This window comes from Petaurus breviceps, unplaced genomic scaffold, assembly GCF_028583685.1.
Source record: "Petaurus breviceps papuanus isolate PSGF00001 unplaced genomic scaffold, PetGlider_PUasm1.0 90825, whole genome shotgun sequence".
NCBI lineage: Eukaryota > Metazoa > Chordata > Mammalia > Diprotodontia > Petauridae > Petaurus > Petaurus breviceps.
The window spans coordinates 17873225-17892043 of record NW_027187353.1 but is presented as its reverse complement, the minus strand read 5'-3'; the positions used below and the strand labels follow the sequence as shown (position 1 = coordinate 17892043).

The 18819-nt window shown below is 47.5% G+C and overlaps 1 protein-coding gene across 2 annotated transcripts in view; it reads left to right on the top strand.

The window, feature by feature from the left end:
* The window catches only part of ETFA (electron transfer flavoprotein subunit alpha), a 73630-nt gene extending 67581 nt beyond the window's left edge, over window positions 1-6049 (top strand). For both annotated transcript variants that reach the window (XM_069071422.1, XM_069071421.1), the window contains one exon: window positions 5781-6049. In XM_069071422.1, coding sequence (XP_068927523.1) covers window positions 5781-5819 — 39 coding nt within the window. In that variant the 3' untranslated portion in view covers window positions 5820-6049. The remainder of the gene's footprint in view (window positions 1-5780) is intronic.
* Window positions 6050-18819: the final 12770 nt, after the last annotated feature.

The window sequence follows — 18819 nt, the reverse complement described above, 5'->3', positions numbered from 1 at the left end:
GCCTCTGGGCGCCGGCTCAGCTTTGGGGCTCGCCTCTGGGCGCCGGCCCACAGCTGCCTGATTCTTGGAGTTGAGAAAAGTGTTGCTCTCGTTCCTTCAGTGTCATTGGAGAAGGACCCAAGGCCTCTCTGAGAATCTGCAGAGACAGAGGGTGAGAACTCTTCCTTAGGTCACACTTATTTTTGTTATTTTTAGTTTTATTTTTTTTTTTTTGCTTTTTGCAGAGGGGAAGAGAGGGCAGTTGGGGTTAGGTGACTTGCCCAAGGTCACACAGCTAGTTTTTGTGTTAAGTATCTGAGGCTAGATTTGAACTCAGGTTCTCCTGACTCCAGGGCCAGCACTCTATTCATTGCACCACCTAGCCACCCCTTGGCTTTTTTTTTCTTTGTAAAGTGGAGTTGTGGGAGTAGAGGATTAGGAGATATTTGGATTCATTCATTGAAAAATGAGATTGGGGCGGCTAGGTGGCGCAGTAAATAGAGCACCGGCCCTGGAGTCAGGAGGATCTGAGTTCAGAGCCAGCTTCACACACTTCACACAAAAACTAGCCGTGTGACCTTGGGCAAGTCACTTAACCCCAATTGCTCTCAAAAAAAAAAGAAAGAAAAATGAGATTAAGTTAAACATGCTGTTGCTACCTTCTCCCTGTAGTATGTGGGCTGGCAGGATAAGCACCAGCAAGGGGACTGGGATCGGCACTTTCCTGTAGTGGCATTGTGAGGGACTCAGTGGTCCTGCTTTATCTGTGTGTATTTAATCCAATTCAACCCATTGTTAGGCAGCGCTGGCATTATGCTGGGTGCTGAGATACAAACACAAAATGAAAGTCTTCATTTTGGAAGAACATTTTGGAAGGAGGAAGGAAGGCCTTCCTCTTCCTGGAGGGAAATAGGTAGCCCCAATTAAGTTAACCCAGGCAAGTGGAAGAAGTCTAAAGCATCATCAGCTGGTTATTGGGAGATCCGCCCTGAAAGCACATCTCAGTCTGCCCAGACTGTGGTGTTCATGCCATTTCCTGTATTTGGATTTTGCTTTAGCAGTGGTGAGGATCCAAGGAGCTGAGAACTGTTCCTGGCTCTTCCCTTGCAAGCTCCTCTCTCTGAGCTGTGACGTCCTCATGTGTCCAGAAGGGCTAAGAGTGAGAAGGCCTGTGTGTAGATCCCACCGTGGGCTCTCCCCCTGGGCCTTGGCACAGGGCCCTTGCCCTCTCTGGGCTGCAGCGTCTTCTTCTGGAAAATGGAGGTGATTACACCAGATTGTCTCTATGGCATTTTCCAGTTCTTCTATCCCATGACCTGGATTTCTGCCCCTGATTTGCTGTGTGGCCTTGGGGATACCCTTCCCCTCTTCAGGACTCAGCTTCTCATTAGTAGAATTAGGGAGCTGGACTAAAGGATCTCTAAGGTCTTTTCCAGGTCTCTTGTGTTCTGTTTCTAAATCCTATCCATTCTCCAGGGCCCAGTCTTTATGCCCCTTCTCCATGACGATTCCTGATATATGCAGCCTATTTGAACCTAGGTTGTTCAGTAGTGAAAATTAGGCCATCCTGTCTCAGGGCAAGCAGCCAGAAGGGCTAACTCCAACCTGAGCCATCTGAGGAGAGGGAAGGGCCAGCCTGTTTGACTGTTGCTGACACTACCACCCCCAACCCCTGTGGAAGTATCACACTTTTTTTTTTTTTTGCTTTTTGGAGGACAGTTGGGGTTTAAGCAACTTGCCCAACCAGGGTCACATGGCTAATTTTTGTGTTAAGTGTCTGAGGCTGGATTTGAGTTGTTTTTTGTTTTTGTTTTCCTACTTAATAGTATTTTATTTTTCCAATTACATGTTAAGATAGTTTTCAGCATTGACTTTTATAAGATTTTGAGTTCCAGATTTTTTTCTCCCTCCCCAAGATGGCAAGCAATCTGATATAGGCTATACATGTACAATCACATTAAACATATTCACACATTAATCATATTGTGAAAGAAGAATCAGAACGAAAGGGGAAAAGGGGGCCAATTTTTAGGAAAGGATTGGCCAACTGGGGTCTCCAAATGAGGGCAGTCAGGGAATTGGAGGCCTGAGTTTGAAACCACAACATGGCAGCAAAGAGGACTTTTCCTAAATGGGAATAAGCTCCTATTTCTAGGCACAGGAGAGCCCTGAGAAATGGCAGCCTGTGAGGGGGCTTCCAGGTCTCTCTGGCTGCTCCAGATCTCCCTTGGGTAGCACTTATATACTGACCACCTGGCATATGATCCTCTAGGGAGGGACATTCCACTGGGCAGCTGGCATCCAGCAGTTCTGCTGTCCCGGTTCAGATGGTAGGAGCCATTATAAGTGGAGGAAGAGTTCTCCCTCTTTCCTTTGTTCACCCTCTGTTTCTGCAGATTCCCAGAGAGGCCTAGAGATCAGGATGTGAGGGCAGGTGATTGGGCATGTCTGGCCTTGACAAGACACGATTGAGGGGTGCCTGATAGATCTGTTGTCTTGCTTGACCTCAGACAGATCCTGTCTGCACCCACCCTGAGAAGGGGGCATCCAGCCTTGGCCCAGAGACTTCCAGGAAGGGCAGATTGGTCCACTTTGTAGGGAATTTTCTCTAAGCCATCTCTTCCCCTTCTGGGCTAAAGCAGAACAAGCCCAGTGCCCCTTCCATGTGACAGTACTTCATGTGCTGGAAGTCGAGACAGGGTAGGACAGTGGATAGGGTTCTGGCTCCAAAGCTAGTGAGACCTGGCTTCAACTGCCCTCTGACTCCGACTAGAGGGATGACTTGTGAGTCACTGCTGAGTTATCTATTACTGGTTGTGATCTACTCCGGGGGGGGGGAGCACCTACAGGGAAGCCGGCCTTGACTCTTGGGGCCCCACCTTGGGCCTGACTCATACCAGATGCTTCTGAGCTTTCTAGCAGCTTTCCACAACTAAAGCTGCTCAGTTCTATCTAAAAGAACTGCTGTAGTGAGCTCTTGGAGAACAGGAACAACCATGTCTGGTATTTTTTTTTAAGGATCATATGGTTTGCACCTTCATTGCCCAGCTCTCTTATTTTGTAGATGGGGAACTGAAGCTTCGGCCTCCCATCTGTCTACATACAGCCTGGCAGACCAGGACTAAATCTGGCCTCAGGACTCAGTAAAAATGTGCCGTGTGCATGAAACCTCCGTGGTGGGATTCCTGTCAGAGACTTAAACCTTGCCAGGCTCGTGGGTGTTTTTACCCCCTCCTTCCCCCCAGCCCCTCACTCCCAAGGCATGGGGCGGGCCCTTCATAGAATGTGAGTTGATTATCCTGCTGGGTTGTCATGACCACCTCCCCATGGTATCTGCAGAGATCATTTAAATGACAGCAAGATCAGTAGATCATCCGAGCTGTCACTTGTCTAGTGTGGCAGCACTTAAAAGGGCTTTCCTCACACTAGCCCAGTGAGAGGGTGACACGTAGATATGGAAACAGGCTAGCAGAGGCAAAGGGCCCACCTACTGTTACCTTCCAATGCACAGAGAAGCCCTGAGCGCTCGGACACAGCATTTTGCTTTGTTGGTTTTTTTTAGTGCCCTTTTTATTATGAATTTACGTATCATTTTCTTTTTCCCTCATCAGCCAGGGTATAGTTACTCTTAGTATAATTCTAATAATGTCCATCCAGGAGAGAAATTCCTGTGAATGTTTTTATCATTTCAGCAAAGACAGAGGAAAAAAGTAGCTTCTACCCTCCCAAAAATGATTTTTTTTAAAGAAGAGGAGACTTCATCATGCTTTCATGAAGTTGTGCCAGCCTTGGGCATTGCCACCTGCAGATGGACCCGCAGGTAGCCTGTGTGGTTGGTGTGAATGAGCTCATAGTCTGTGCACCAAGGAGCAGGCAGAGAAAGTGTGCCAGCACTTAGTGCCATCCCTGAGTGAGCACCTGCCGGCCCGGGCGCAAACACGGGCCTTCAGTGTGCTGGAGACAAAGCGACATTCGGAACAAACAACATGTCGACAATTTCCTTAATAAATTTTGTACGAACACATTATTTCCACCTAATGGAAATGTAGCTCTCTTAAATAATTGAGAAGCATCTTCATCAGTGGTGAGTTCAGCTGGGATCTTTGTGATCTGGGGCAACCCGCAGCCCTTGGAAAGACAAGGTAACTGATAGTTTGCTGGAGCCGCCAGGCTAGATTTTCAGGCATTGCACATCACAGGCACCTGCTGTTGCCCTGCTGACCCATAGGCTCTTTCTCATGCCAGTGCTCCTGCAGAGTGCCCAAATACAGGCCTCTTGGGCAGGTGTGGCAGGGCTCCACAGTGACCAGGGGCTGGTCCATGAACAGGGCTCTGGCAGCCTGCCTGAATGGACTTGGGACTGAGCACTTGGAAGGTCTGGTTTTAAGTTCAGGCTCTGCCACTCACTGGGTTCTGTGACCTCGGACAGGCCGTGTCCCCTCTGAGCTGTAGCCTCCTGAGGACTGGGCTCAGCTCTACCTTCTGTACCCAGAAGGGCTGGCAGAGGCCCAGGGTAATCTGGCATTGCTTTTGTTCCCAGAGTTATAGGAGACTTAAATTCTGATGGCACTGTGGGTTATTGTGGTCCCATTTTTGAGTTTCTGATGGCAGCCCCAGAAGGTTCCATTGTAGAAGATGCCCTAGAATTGGATGCTTCCCTTCAGGTTTGTTATTCAGGGCATGCAGGGAGGCGCTGCCCACCCTAGAGCTCTTTGGAGGGTCTTTGGAGCCCTTTAAGATGCTTACAGTTGCAGCTGATTTCTTACTCCCACCAATCAGGGCCAGTCAGGTCACCACCCCTCCTATAACAGTGTTCACTGAGCAGCCATCTCCTCTGTGTCAGGAGGGTGGGAGAAGTCCCCTGTTCCTGGGGATATGTGACTAGATGAACAGCCAGCATGGCCGTGTGACCTCTGTGAGTGTCTTTTGTCTTGAATGCTCAGTGGTTAATCAGCTGGCAGTTTGGGGTAGCCAAAAGAGCGCATAGAAAGTGAACCCACCCGCACAGGCCCTTCCTGGGGCCCCATGTTTGTCTCTGCCCTGGCACCTGACTCTGCTGCATTCCAGCCCAGTGTAGCCTTGGGCCAGGCATTCTACTGTGTAGACTTTGAATGCTGGCACTATTTCCAGGGAATGTTGAGGCTCCATGAGGGCGATAGACCGAACATGCCGTGTAATATCATTCCAGTCCTTGTCTCCGGGGCTTCCCCTCTGCCTGCTCAAGGCCTCAGCCAGGCAGGGTGCCCCAGGCTTTCCTTCCTTCTCACTCTCCCTTCAGCTGCCTGACTCGGAGGGCACTTCCTCCCCGAAGCCTTCCCTCGTCCCCTATCTCAGGATGGGGCTAGACCTCATGCTGTACTTTCCTCTGTATTGATTGTAGTTTGTAATGTAGCAGTCTGTGCTGATGGCTTGTCTTCCTTCCTAGATTGTGAATCCCTGAGTGAGGACTTTGCATGCAGCAGGTGCTTACTAAGCATTTGTAACATTGAATCATCATTACCTCTCAGCTCTAGGAGAGTGGGCTGCTCAGTGCTGCCTGGAAGAATCAGGGAAGGCTCTGCGTGAGGCCTGGGTTGTGTGAGCAGGAGGTGGGGCTTCCAGGTGGAGAGAACATGTGCATATCCTTGTGTGGTCCTTGAGCGGACAGACCATTCCTCATGCGGTCTCTGCCTAAGAGCACTGAGTCCCCTGTTGCTGCCTGTGCCTTCCCTGGTGGGCAGCGTGAAGGCAGCAGGGTTCCCTGTGCTATGAACATACACTTCTTTCAGGGCCTTACTTCCCTGTTTGGTTTTCGTTTGCAGGTGGTTCCTGAGATGACCGAGATTCTGAAGAAGAAATGATGAAGCCGCCGCAGGTCGTGGTTTGAGAGGCAGTCACTCAGAATCACAGACCCGAGGAAAGCTCGGAAGGCTGACTTCAGACAACTTTTTTAAGTTCTAAAAGTGCCAGAATATCTCTTATGGGAAGATTCACATTTTACTTTTTAAGTTAATTCTTGTTTCCAGACATCATCATTTTTGATTGTTTTCTAATTCTAATAAAACCAATAATAAACTACTGACAACCTTAAGCCTGGCACTGAGACACATTTCGTGCTTTGGCTTTTGAGAAGTCAAACCTGAGAGTTTGGGGAAATGGGTGGGGAAGGTTATTTATGACTTTGCTTAATGGTTTGAACCGTGTGTACAGCCCCCTCCCCATGAGGGTGCTTGCACGAGTGAGTGTGCATGTGCACGCGCGTGCACACACACACTCTCACTCTCACACTTGTGCACACAAATCACCCAGGCAGCCACACACCCCACTCTTCAGGACCCCGAGGTCATCTCCATTCCACACTGAAGCATTGAAGGATGATGTTCCTCAACCAGGCATATACCCTCCAGTGACAAGGATTGAGGCCTCTCTGAGCCTCAGTCAAGAGTTTTCATGAATTGTTTTGAAATTAACCACTCTACCCTGCGACCCTCTGATGAATCTCTCTGATGCATGGACAGTGGGAAAACTGCCCATGACCGGGCTTCTCTGAGAGTCTGCCAAGAGCTGTGCTCCCCTGGCATCAAGGCTTTAAAGCTGGGGTCACCTCTGGGCCAGGACAAGGCAGCGCGGGAACGTATCAGGTGCTTCCCTTACAGCTGCCCTCTGAGGCACCTAGGATAGATACCATGATTCTGGTTTTACAGACGAGGAAACAGGCTCAAAGTGGTCCTTACCCGGCAAGTGTCAGGACCAGGTGTCATGTGGGTAACACTTTTCTGCCATAAAACACTTGATCTACATTGTCATCTGACCCCCAGTCTACAGGTGGGGAAACTGAGGCCCAGGACTGCTGAGTCAGCAGGTGTGTGGCAGAACAAGGCTGATGGCATTGCTGGCATCCCCTCGTGAGGAAGACTGCCCACAAGCATCTGCTGAGGGAGAAAGCATGGGAGCTCAACCACTGAGCCAGCCCAGGTTAACCCTGAATGGGCTGAGTCAAACTGGCCAGTTTTGGCTCTTGTGTTAGTGTCTTGTCTGCTTAGGAGAGGGAGCGGCTGGGGCCAGTGTGGGCTGCTTTTGCCGTGCATGAGTATTTTGGTGCATCATAAATGTTTAAAAAGTTGTTCGAAGAACACACTGGCTATTTGCTCCCTCTGAAGATCTATTTTGTAACTCCCATAGGGAGCGAGCTCATGAAAATTGAGGCCTTTGTTCCAGTTATTTCAGCAGCCAAACCGCATGGCATGGTTGGTCCTTGAGCCCCCAGTCCCTTGCTCTCAATCACCTCCAGGAATCACCCCATGGAGGGGTCCTGTCCTCTCCATATCCCCACACCCCCCTCTGTCTCCCTCATTTCCTCTAATCCTGTTCATCCCTCCATCCTTCCCTGTTCTAGGCTTTCGCCTGCCCTCTGTTAGCATGCATCCTCCCACTGTTTACAGACAATCAAGCCTCACTCAACCTTTGGCCATCCCATGGCCATCCCATCGCCACCTGTGCGCTCCACCACTGTGCCGAGCACCCCACTTTGAGTGAGAAAATGGTCATGAGCCTTTTTCCTCATCTGCCAAACTGCAAACCCTTTTCTAAGTTCTGGATGATGACGGGTCGCACTGAATCTTCTAGCTTTAAGTTGTTGGTCAGGTACATGGTGCAGTGAATTCAAGACTTGCCTGGGACTCTGGCTGGGTGACCTTGGCTGAATCACTGAACCTCCCCTTTTCAATGAAGACCTTGGATTTGTTGGCCTCTGCAGCTCCAAGCCATCCAGCTCCCTTCCTGACCACCCCAGTCCAACCACTTGCCGTGCTTTGCTCACTCCGTAGCCTCTCTTTCATCCATCTCCTCAGTCACCATTGTGCTAGGCCATTTTCATCTCCTTTCCACCATTGCTGTAACCTAGTTGGTCCCAATTGGTTTTTCCCACGTTCAACTGATTGTAATGGGAATGCAAATTTGGAAGATCTTCCCTGCCCCTAGGCTAAAGTGCACCTGAAGCCTGGGGAGGGAGGCTTGTTTTTCAGTAGATACTTCTTGATTGGCCTGTGAGTCAATAAGGTTGTTACATTCTCTGAGCCAGGAGAAGGCTATATAAGCCCTGATGTGTAGCTTTGTTTTGGGACTCACTTTGAGAAGTGTTCTGTGATTTGATCTGAATTCTGGGAAGCCGTTGTTGAGAGTCCCCTGGCTTTGAAAAACCCAGATGTTGACTGGGTATGGATGTAATGGTTGGACAGTTTGGAAAGCTGTCTACTTGATCTGTTAATGTCTTGATAATTCTGTCTGTATATTTTGAAGTTTGGGGTGCTGACCTTTTTCCCCTGAACAAGGTAAATGATATATGTCTGACTGATGAAAGTAAGCTTGTTAACCCATTTTGAGTTGCTTTCCTTTAACAAAGTAGATCCAAGAACCTGTATGGGCAGCAAACCCTGAGGACGCGCTTGGGGTGCTTGCTGCTACACTGATGCATCATACATAGCTGCCTAAGTAGTTTGCCTGATGCACAGGTCTAACCATAATGCTTTTGTTCAGAAACCACCTGTGGCTTCCCTTTCGCCGGGTATTGGGAGCCAGCTAGAGTTCAAATCCTGCCCCAGATACTGATGAGGCAAGTCCCCTGTCTCAGCCTGTTTTCTCACTCTAAGCTGGGGATAACAATACCTACTTTCCAAGGTGGTTTCCAGAGTCAAGTGAAGTACCATGTGAAGCTCTTCGAAAAGCCGTAAAGTGTTCTGTAAATGCTGATTATTATTAACATCATGTGGGACCCTCTACAGTCTCATTTTGACTCACCTTTCCAGCCTGATTAAATGCTCTGTTCACAGTCTATGTTTCTGCCAAACAGGAGTACTAGCTTTTCCTCAAATTCAGAATTCCATCTCCTGACCCCAGGCCGTTGTATCCGCCTTTGCTAGTGACTGCAGTGTCCTCCCTCCCGCCTCTACCTCTGGAAACCCTCATCCTTCGAGGCCCATCTCTTCTGTGAAGCCTTCCTGGATCCTCCTCTCCCCACCCTACCTCCATAAAGTGCATCCTTCTAAATGTGCTTGCATAGCTGTTGTAATCCCCTAGTAGACTGTAAGCTCATTGAGGGCAGAGGCTGTTTCCATTTTGCCTTTGTATTCCTAGTGCATAGGATAGTGCCTTGTGCTCAGTAAGTGCCTAATAAATGCTTCTTGAATTGAACCTAAACCAAAACTCTCATCTCTCCTGGGGCAGAAGAGGCAGTGAGTGGTCTGTGCTTGCAAAGTGAGGAGCCATTCGTGGCAGAAGCAAATGAGGCCATAAAGGGAGCTGCCAGATACCTGGAGTCAAGGTCGGTAGGTGGCCTTCAGAGCTCCATCCATCCAAAGTGAAGGTCAGGGTGAGCAGGGAGGGCCGATGCAAGGGAGACAGATGAGACACAAGAAGGTCCAAATGCCAGAGGACAGAGTGGGGGCCCTGGCAGGGTGAGGGGCGCCGGCGGGCAAGGGGGCTTTGAGCTTGAATCTGCGTCTTGTCAGGACTGTAAGATCTGGCTTAAGTGATGACTCCTCTGTGAGCTGGAGACAATGCCTGCACTGTCCACCCGTCAGGTGTGCTGTGAGAAACGTTCTTTATAAGCCTGGAAGTGCCACGGGATGTGAACTATCGAGACTTCCAGTGTCAAGGCAGAGAGTCAGGAGGTGTACAAAGACTCGAGGGCTGGGAGAATGGGTGTGAAAGGGTAGGGGAAGGACGTGGCCAGCTGGGGCAGGTAGGGCTATGTTAGTTGGGAAACGTATGTGTTTCCAGTTAGAGATGCAGCTAATCCCCACGAGAGGCTGTGGGTGGAGGGAAGGTCTCCCTGGATCGAGCAGCAGCACAAGGGAGCTGGGGAGGGGCAGTGTACATCGGGAGGAAACATCCTGTGGAGGCTGGAGGTCCTACGGAAGCTTTTGTCCACACTCTCCAGAAGCCATGCTCTCCATCAAGGACAGAAATGCTCCTGGAGAAGGAGCCATATGTGTGGACCTCACATCAAAAACTCCATCTTGAACATTGGGGCAGATGAACTCAGCAAATGCTCTCTTGGCTACGAGCTGCTTAGTGAGAGTGTCCTGAGTCATGTCCTGGTCACCCCTTGTCACTGCCTGAGGGGCAGATGACCACACCCTCCCACTGATCCCTGAAACCCCTAAATCTCCCTTCCACTGGGCCCTCCAAAACCTCCTCTTTCTTGTCCACAAAATGCCACCTCAGACTTTTCAGCCATCGTCCCTTTTTTCTAGCCCTTTTCTGAAGATGCCAGATTCCTCCCACCCTCTCCACCCGTGGCCAGCCTCTTCCCTGACTCACAGGGCTCAGCCGCTGTAGACCTTTCCTTCCTCTATCTTTATCCTTCCATGGCCTCTCTCCTTTTGAGGTCCCCTTAATTTGCAGGACCACCTCGCCCCACACTGGTCTGTGTCATTGGCCTCCAGCTCATTCTCTCAACTTCTTCTAAGGCTTTAGCCTTTGGCTCTCCACCGCACCCCCTGCCATCATCCTCAGGAACTTCCAAGACTGAGATCTCTTCCTTGTTTTCAGCTCCAATGACCTCTATTTCACTTCAGCCACACACTGAAATAGTCATCTCTAATCTGGTTTTCTCTTGGCCTTGTACCTCTTTCAAGCACTAGGCTTTTGAAAACCACTCTGGCCTAGCCTCCTTTTCTCTTCCCATGCTCTCACACTCAACTTGGTCTTTATGCTTATTGTGACCTGCCCTCCCTTCATCATTCCTCCCTATTTTCTTAGTCCATCTATCCCATTCTCACCCCAGTTGTTTCATATGGCAGCCTTGACCCAATGGATTGCTACTTTCATGCTAACACTGATAAAAACACAAGTCTGTCTCTTACCCCTGCAACACCCCTTACCACCAGTCCACCCAAAGCTTAAGAATGGATTCCATTCCTTGTCTTGTCCCATTGTGAACAAAATTAGAAATTAGTCAAAAGACCTTGTTTTACAGAGAAGGCAACTGAGGCTGAGGCAGGTTGAACTCCTTTGTGGCGTGAAGCAAGTTGCCCTTCCTCCCACCTCCGCTCCTTCATTTAGGCGGGTGGAGGAGACAATCCCAACCTAGTTAAGAGGCTTAATTGATGTTAGGAAGGCTCTGGGACCTTTGGTGAAAGGTGCCCTATAAATTGGAGTCATTGGAGAATTTTGAAGCTGTTCATTCTGGCTTTTCATGTTCTGATTGATTGGTGGGGTCGTCAATTTAATTTTCTTGTTTCAGAATAAATAGACAGTTTGCTCCCCCACACCGCTGACGGCATTTTTGCATAAAATCCCGCCGAAGCGATCTCTTTGGCAGCTGGCTATAAATTTCAGCAGCTGACATTCCATCATTTTCTCTGGGTAATTAAATTAAATATGCACCAGACGCCAATATCAAACTTTTTTTCAATATCGGAGCCTAAGAAGCTAACTTCATTAGGGTTATATTGAGCATTTAATGTCTGTGAAATACGATGGGACTTGGGCTTCCATAGATTTTATGCCTAGGTGGAGAACGGGGGTCTGATGGAGACAAGCGCGGCTTGCAGAATCCAGCCGCCACCCTCTGCGCTCCGTTTCTGTTTGCGTGTCTGGAACCGGCTGGTAGCTGGCTGCATGCATGCGTGACGGCTCCTTCAGAGAAGCCAAAAACAGAATTAGGCCAGAACCTGAGGATCTGGGGGAGACACCGGGTGAGGGCAGATGAGCCAAGGATAGGTTTGGGGGGAAAGCCCTTCCAGATGAATCCAGTGTAGACTTCGAATTTGGGGGTTCTGGGACACACTTTTCCAAAGGAGGGGAATCTGAATTGAGCTAATAACCCTTGAATCTCATTCTGCTCCAGCAAAACTACATGATGTATTCCCCTTTCCCCAGCCCCATTCCCCAAAGCCACGCTATGCCTTCCCCCCTTGGTGCCTTGGCTCCTATCCCTGGAACTCTCAGTCCCCGTTCCCTTCTGCCTCCTCTCCCTCCCCCAGCTGAATTCTTCTTCTCCCTTTAAGCCTCAATTAAAGGTCACCTCGTAAAGGCATCTTTATCAGATGCCCCAGCCTTCCTTGCTTTTCCCTGTGTATCCCCAGCACTTGGCACACAGCAAGCAAGTAATAAATGCTCATTTACTTGATTTGACTTGTGCATTGTGCTACGTGGAATCAGACCAAGCAGAATTCTCCTTAAAGTCTAAAGCTGTTCAGTGTGAGAGAAGGCAGTGGAGCACAATGGAATTGGAAATCACAGGCCCTGGATTCAAATCCCAGTTCTACTTTCTGTGTGAGGTTGGGCAAGCAGCTGTTCCCCCCTCCCAGCCTCAGGGTTCACATCTGTAATATGAAGGCCTGGATGTCTTTGAAGAATTTTGCAGCCCTAATTCCCAGACTCATGCTATGGGGAAGAATGGAAACCTTTTGTGACATAGAAGGGTTATGGAGAGAGTCCTTCTGTTCTAGGAGAGACACAGCATAAAAAGGGACATGGTGACCTGGGAAGGGAAACCCTATTGTGGCCTGGAAAATTAGAGGGCTGTGAGTGGCGCCAGGGGCAAGTATGCTGCCACACCCTTTCCAGGATGGATTGGAGGATGGCTCCAGAAATGGAAAGCTTGTCTCCCCAAGCAAGCTGCCCCAGCAGCCCTTCCCTAGCGCCACGTGCTAAGCTCTTAATAGAAGCTTGTTGACTGACTGCCCTGCCCTGCCCAACCCTGCCCTAACTGGCTGGGCATCCCCATCCGAAGTGTTCTCCCTAACCAAGCATGGGAGCCAGTCCCTGAGCAGGGTGGGCACAGCCAGAGAGCCTACAGACCCCGGTTAGAGTTCAGGGGGACTTCTCTCCCCTCTTCCTGGGGCAGGCAGTTGTCCAGACCCAGACTGAGCACCCAGCCAGGCCCCTCTGATGGCCAAGGAAGACTCCTGGGGTTCCCTTTATCGTATGCCTCCAGAAGCAGGGTTGGCTAAGCCTGGTGAAAGGCTATTTGTCCCCTTTTCCACTTTGCATGGTATATGAGGAGGGTAGGAGGCTCTGCACACTTTCAGTAAAAGAATTAGAGGTAGAGAAACCATCAGTTGGGCCAACAAAAAGGATCATGAGATTTAGAGCTGGAAGGACCTTTCAGCTCATTTAGTCCGGAATGGGGCAAGGCAATACCATGGCCTGATCTACCTCTCCTGGCTCTGCCCATCTCGATCATGAGAATTCTGCCTTTTATAGCTTCAGAAACATATCTGGCAGGTCCATGATCTGTGGGCCCTCTCCTCTGGGGGGATCACAGCCCATCTCTGCCCTCTGACTCTGTGAGAGCCTTCCCATCTTTCCATAAGTCATCCAAAGAGGACCCTCCTAATGAGTCAGACACTTGCTTTGGTGTCTTTAAAGAGTTTGTAGACAGTAGGATAGAATGTGGGCCATCCTGCTGTGGGTGACCCCCTTATCTTTTGTCATGGATCTGCCTGTCCCCTCTGGTCACATGCACCCTGGATGGCAGTCTTTACCTTTAGGGTTTCAAAATTAATGTAGTTTATATGAAGGGGAAAAAGTGACATTAGACATGCTGAAGAGTTCATAAAACTAGTTTTTTTTTTTTTAAAGTAGTATTTCTTAAACTTCTGATGAGAGGGGGGTCCTTGGGGTGTCTTTGAAAAGAGTTTTTTTTTAATTATGAATTTAATTTTATAACAAACACTCAGAAATACAAAGAACAAAGTAAGAGGGCTTCTTCTTGGGGAAAGGATTGGGGAGAGGTGGGAAGTTTTTTTAAAAGGCCATCAGGAAAGCATTTTAGGAGTTAGAGAATGAAGGAAGGAGAGGTACTAGGGTGGGGGGAAATGACAAAAACAGAGCAGTTCTTTACCACCCAGATAAATACACATGTGTGAGCATATGTATATTTATAGATGCATACATGTTTATATACTTACACCTACATATATTTATATGCACACAAATGTATATGTGTGTACACATTTATTTATATTAAATATATATTTGTATGTAACACAAAAGCACATATGTTCATACGTATTTATACATATATTTGTATATGCACAAATATACAAGTGTGCATATTTATACCATACAATGTATATGTGTGTACACATAAATATACATGTACACTTATATTACACAGTGTAGCATATATACATGTGTATACATATGTGTACATACATGTGTGTATTATACACACACGTGTGTGCTCACACACACACACACACACACACACATATATATATATATATATATATATATATATATATGAATGGTGTCCCAAAAGTCTTAGTGCAGCTCCTAGCTACTGAGACTTTTGGGACACCCAGTATATGTGATGAATGTGCAAACTGTCCCCCCCTGGTTCCACCGATTTCACTGCATCCATGCAGACAATTCTTCCCAAGTTTCCCTGAACCCTCCATGTTCATTTCTTATGATGATGCAGTGTTTTGTTCCTTTCACTGACCACAATTTGCACCGCCATCCTCTGGTGGTTGGGCACCCACTTGGTTCTCAGTCCTTTGCTAGCACAGAAAGAGCTGCTGTAAAGATTGTTGTGCAGATGGGTCCTTTTCCTCTGCCTTACTTTCTAGATATCGTACTTTCCTTCTGTCTGTCTCCCCCTCGTTCCCATCCTTATGTAACAAGGAAAAACAGCTAAGCAAAACCAGTCCCCAAAGCGGTCACGTCTGACAATGTGCACGGCATTCAGCACTTGTAGCCCCCCTCTTTGCTTTCCTTATTGGTCCTCCTGCACCAAGGTTGCTCATTACAATTCCTCAGAGTCTGGCTTCATTTTAATGTCTTTCTTGTTGGTCTCAGGGTGGCCATTGTGTTTATAGCACCAGAGGTGTCTTCTCCTCTCCTGCCTTTTTTTCCTGAGTGGTAGGAACAACATTCTAGCTCTCTTCCCCTTAAAAAGTATCGAGGGGCGGCTAGGTGGTGCAGTGAGTAAGAGTGCTGGTCCTGGAGTCAGGAGGACCTGGGATTGGTTCTGGCCTCAGATACTTAACACCCACACACACAAAAAACTGGCTGTGTAACCTTGAGCAAGTTACTTAACCTCAATTGCTTTAAAAAAAAAAAGTATTGAGATCACCCTGGAAATTTGATTGGTTCAGGGGACTAAAGGCTTGGGTTGTTGACATCCATTCTGGATTATCTGAGTTAAAATAAACACAAGCACTTCAGCCTAGCTTAGTGACCATAATGGGTAACTCATAAGTCGGAGAACTTCCCTTGGCTAAAGTGACCCTTGGCTGAATATCCTTTTGCTGCTACGACCAACTAAATCTCCTCTTTTTCATATGTTGAATGACTTATGTACATCTTGTTTTGTTCTGATATTGAACCCTAAACCATCAGGGAATTGTAGACCAAGTAAAGTCTGACCAAGACCACTTGGTATCCATAATTTCTTCCTAATCACTTCTGATTCTACACATGGTGTGATTCCTTCAATTGCAGCCATATGGCGTCACCAGGAGAATACCGATGGATTGTCATTCCAGAGAGCAGTTTGAGATCCTTAAAAGCCTGGGCCATTCCCCTCATGTAATCCAACCTGTTTTCTCCCTCCAGTTCAATTCTAGATCCAGATTATTGTCCATTCATAGGCTCTAAGACACAGGTACTGATGACATCCTTATAGCTTCCTGTAAGGTAGGATTTGAACTCAGGTCCTCAGATTTCCTAAGCCAGGGCTCTTTCCATTGTGTTTTAGTGAATCTGCATTGATACAAGTATTCCCTCCTGCTGTGCAAGTCCTTCTTCATATTTCCCCGTAGACCTCCAGAGAGCATCCCAGGGCACTGTAGGATTTGTTCTGGGACTTTTTACATTTCATGGTTCCTGGGACACTGCATGTCCAGTCTGACCTTGAATTTGCAGGAATGATGCTAGGGTCCTCATAGCTCTACCAAGGCAGAAAGATGAGCATGGGCCTAGAGGTAGACTGTGTCTGCTATTAGAGGACCGAACCAGCTACATACAGGAGAGAATCATCTTCGGTAGGTTGACCCTTAAGTGACAGTGACAACCCATGAAACAAAGATCTTACCATGTTTCTTCAAAAAAGAGAATTTTCAACAAATAAGGCAATTACATTATTTGATTCTCACAATTACCCCCAAATTGCGTTGGAGGTAAGGAGTCAAGATATTTTACAAACATTTGTAGCAGAGACTACAAATCTTTCCCTTCTCCATGTGCAGAAAACTGTATGTATACCTCCTTGTTTCTTTTGGGAAGGAGACCCATAGTTTGCATCGTTTGAATAACCCACCCCAGGGCTGCCCTGGTTCCTCCAGGTGCTTATCTCTGAAAGAGAGAACCTCTAACAATATACTGGGGGAGGGGAGAAGATGTACACCATGTGGGTGTAGGTAGGGAAAGTATGTCAACTGTGGTAAGTCACCGTAAGCCAAAATGGAATTGGAGAAAGAAAGTCTTTTATTGGATGCACAGGAAGATTCTCCTGGAGTCCCTGGGAGATGTCTTGCACTTGAGACTGCAGGAGAAATATCTAGAAATAGAATTCCTTGTAACTGTGTTTTTGAGTTGTGATACAATATAGCCAGAGAGTTTTGGAGACAGAAAACAAACTGGTCCTCCAAGAAAGGGAATAGCCACCATCTACTGGGAGTTGAAGAGAACTGCAGAAAGCATGGATTGCTGGCAAGCTAGCTCATAAGACAAAAAGTTGTAAATAGTCCTGGAGCCATCTGCTGGAAGCTGAAAAGAATTGTGGGAGAGGAGGGATGTAGGTAGAACAATTAACTGCTAGAGGTGTGAGCTAGTGGAGAAGCAGTGCTTTATACAACCAGCTAGTGGGGCTAAATAGGGGAAGATTGATGTGGAGAAACAGCCCCTGCTGGAATCCTACCTGAGGAAGAACCGGGGTGGTTGAGTTCACTATTGGGTATTTTCTATGCTCTTTGATATCAACTCTAAATAAACCCACCCATATGCTGAGCCTTATGAGTCACCTGTGCTTGTAAGGGGGAACTGGTGGTTCTATCCTTGAGGTGGAGCTTGTAGTGGGTAGGAGGGGCATGTTACCCAATACTGAAATTCCCATATTTTCTGAGTAGATGTAATGAAGTAAGATGGCCTATCCAACATACCCACATTTTTCACGTGTGTTACAAGGTCTACACATCTGTTAGAATTAGTATGGTACAGTGGAAAAGTACTGGACTTGGAATCTTAGGACAGGGGGTTGAAATCCCAGCTCTGCTGTTTTCTACCTATGTGACCGTGGGCAAGTTTCTTCACATCACTGGGCCATCGCTCTGTCTTATTCACAAAAGGAAGGGGTTGGACTCGATGTCCTCTTAGTCCTTTCCAGATCTAAATCTATGATTCCCCATTACTCCTATATGTGGAACAATGGGGAAGGCACTAAGTTTAGACAGGAAGATTGCCTGGAGGAGGTAGCATTGGAGTTGGGTTTTAAGGAGGAGTTTGAATTCGACAGGTGAAAAGGGGAGAAGGAACAGTCCAGGTATAGGTAAAAGGTGAGCAAAATCCACTGTGAGCAATGTCAGCTAATACTGACATCGTCTAGTACTTTGAGATTTACATAGCAAGGCAGATAATGGCAAGATTATTATCTCCATTTGACAGATAGGGAAACTAAGGCTCAGAGGAGGAAAATCATGTTTGTCAGTGGTCACATGAGAGAGTATCCTAACTGGGACTTGAACACAGGTTTCCTTATTCCACTACATTGTGCTGTGGGCAAAAGAGCACAGCATGAGCATGGAAAAAGGAGAACAATCCAGTTTGAATGGAGTGTAGCAAATGGGAACAGGAATTTTGTGAAATAAGGATTAAAAGGTAAATGTCAGCAAATTACAGAGGGCCTTGAATGCCAGTCTGAACTTTACTTGTTAGGTGACAGGGAGCCATTGAAGGTTTTTGAGCAGAGGAAGGACATGACCAGGTAGATCTATGCATAAGAAAATTAGTCTGGTGGAGTTTGGAGAGGAAGAGAGGGATGATGGGAAAAACTGTTGGGAGGCCATTGAAATCATCCAGGTTGGTGGAAATGAGGACCTGTATTAGAACTGGAGGGGAGGTAAGAGGGACAATACTGCCAGCAGCCTCCCCACCTCACTTTTCAATGCTTTACATTCCTTTATTGATCTGTCATTGCCTAATGGAGGCCTCAATCCCTCTTTGGTGACTTTATCTGCCCATTTGACAGTTTCCATGGATGATACTGAATGTGTCCCCACATGAAAGCAACAGCAACATGGAATGGGATTTATTATAGAGCACTGAACTGGGAGTCAGGAAGAGACTTCAGTTCGATCTTGCCTTTGGCACTTACTAGCCATATAACCACAGGGAAATAATTTGAGTCTCCATTTATTCATCTGTTGTTTCTGGGACCTGTCTCACTTGATAGTATTGAGGTTAAAATGTGATAAGAAAGGCAGGACACTCTGCAAACCTTAAAGAACCATGCAAAGCAATTAATGAAATAATACTGATGATCTCTTTAAGATCATAGCCCTGGAGCTAGAAGATGCCTCCACTGAAAGGCCATCTAGTCCATCTTCCATATTTTACAGAAGAGGAAACTGAGGTGGGTGGGTGTAGCTTGCCCAATGTCACATCATCATCATCAGAGGCAGGATTTGAACCCATGCCATTGAATTTCAGAGCCTGCTGTGTTCTGCAGGAAGCATTACATCTCCCAGTGGGAATTGCTCCTGGCCCTCCATGAGAAGGGCAGAGAGAAAGGTACAGGGACTAGCCCAAAGTCAGGAAATGACAGAGGTAAGACTGTGATACCTCTGTGACTTTGGTGACCCAGATGCCAGGTCAGATTTCCATAATTCTAGCATTTTTTCTGAGCAGAAT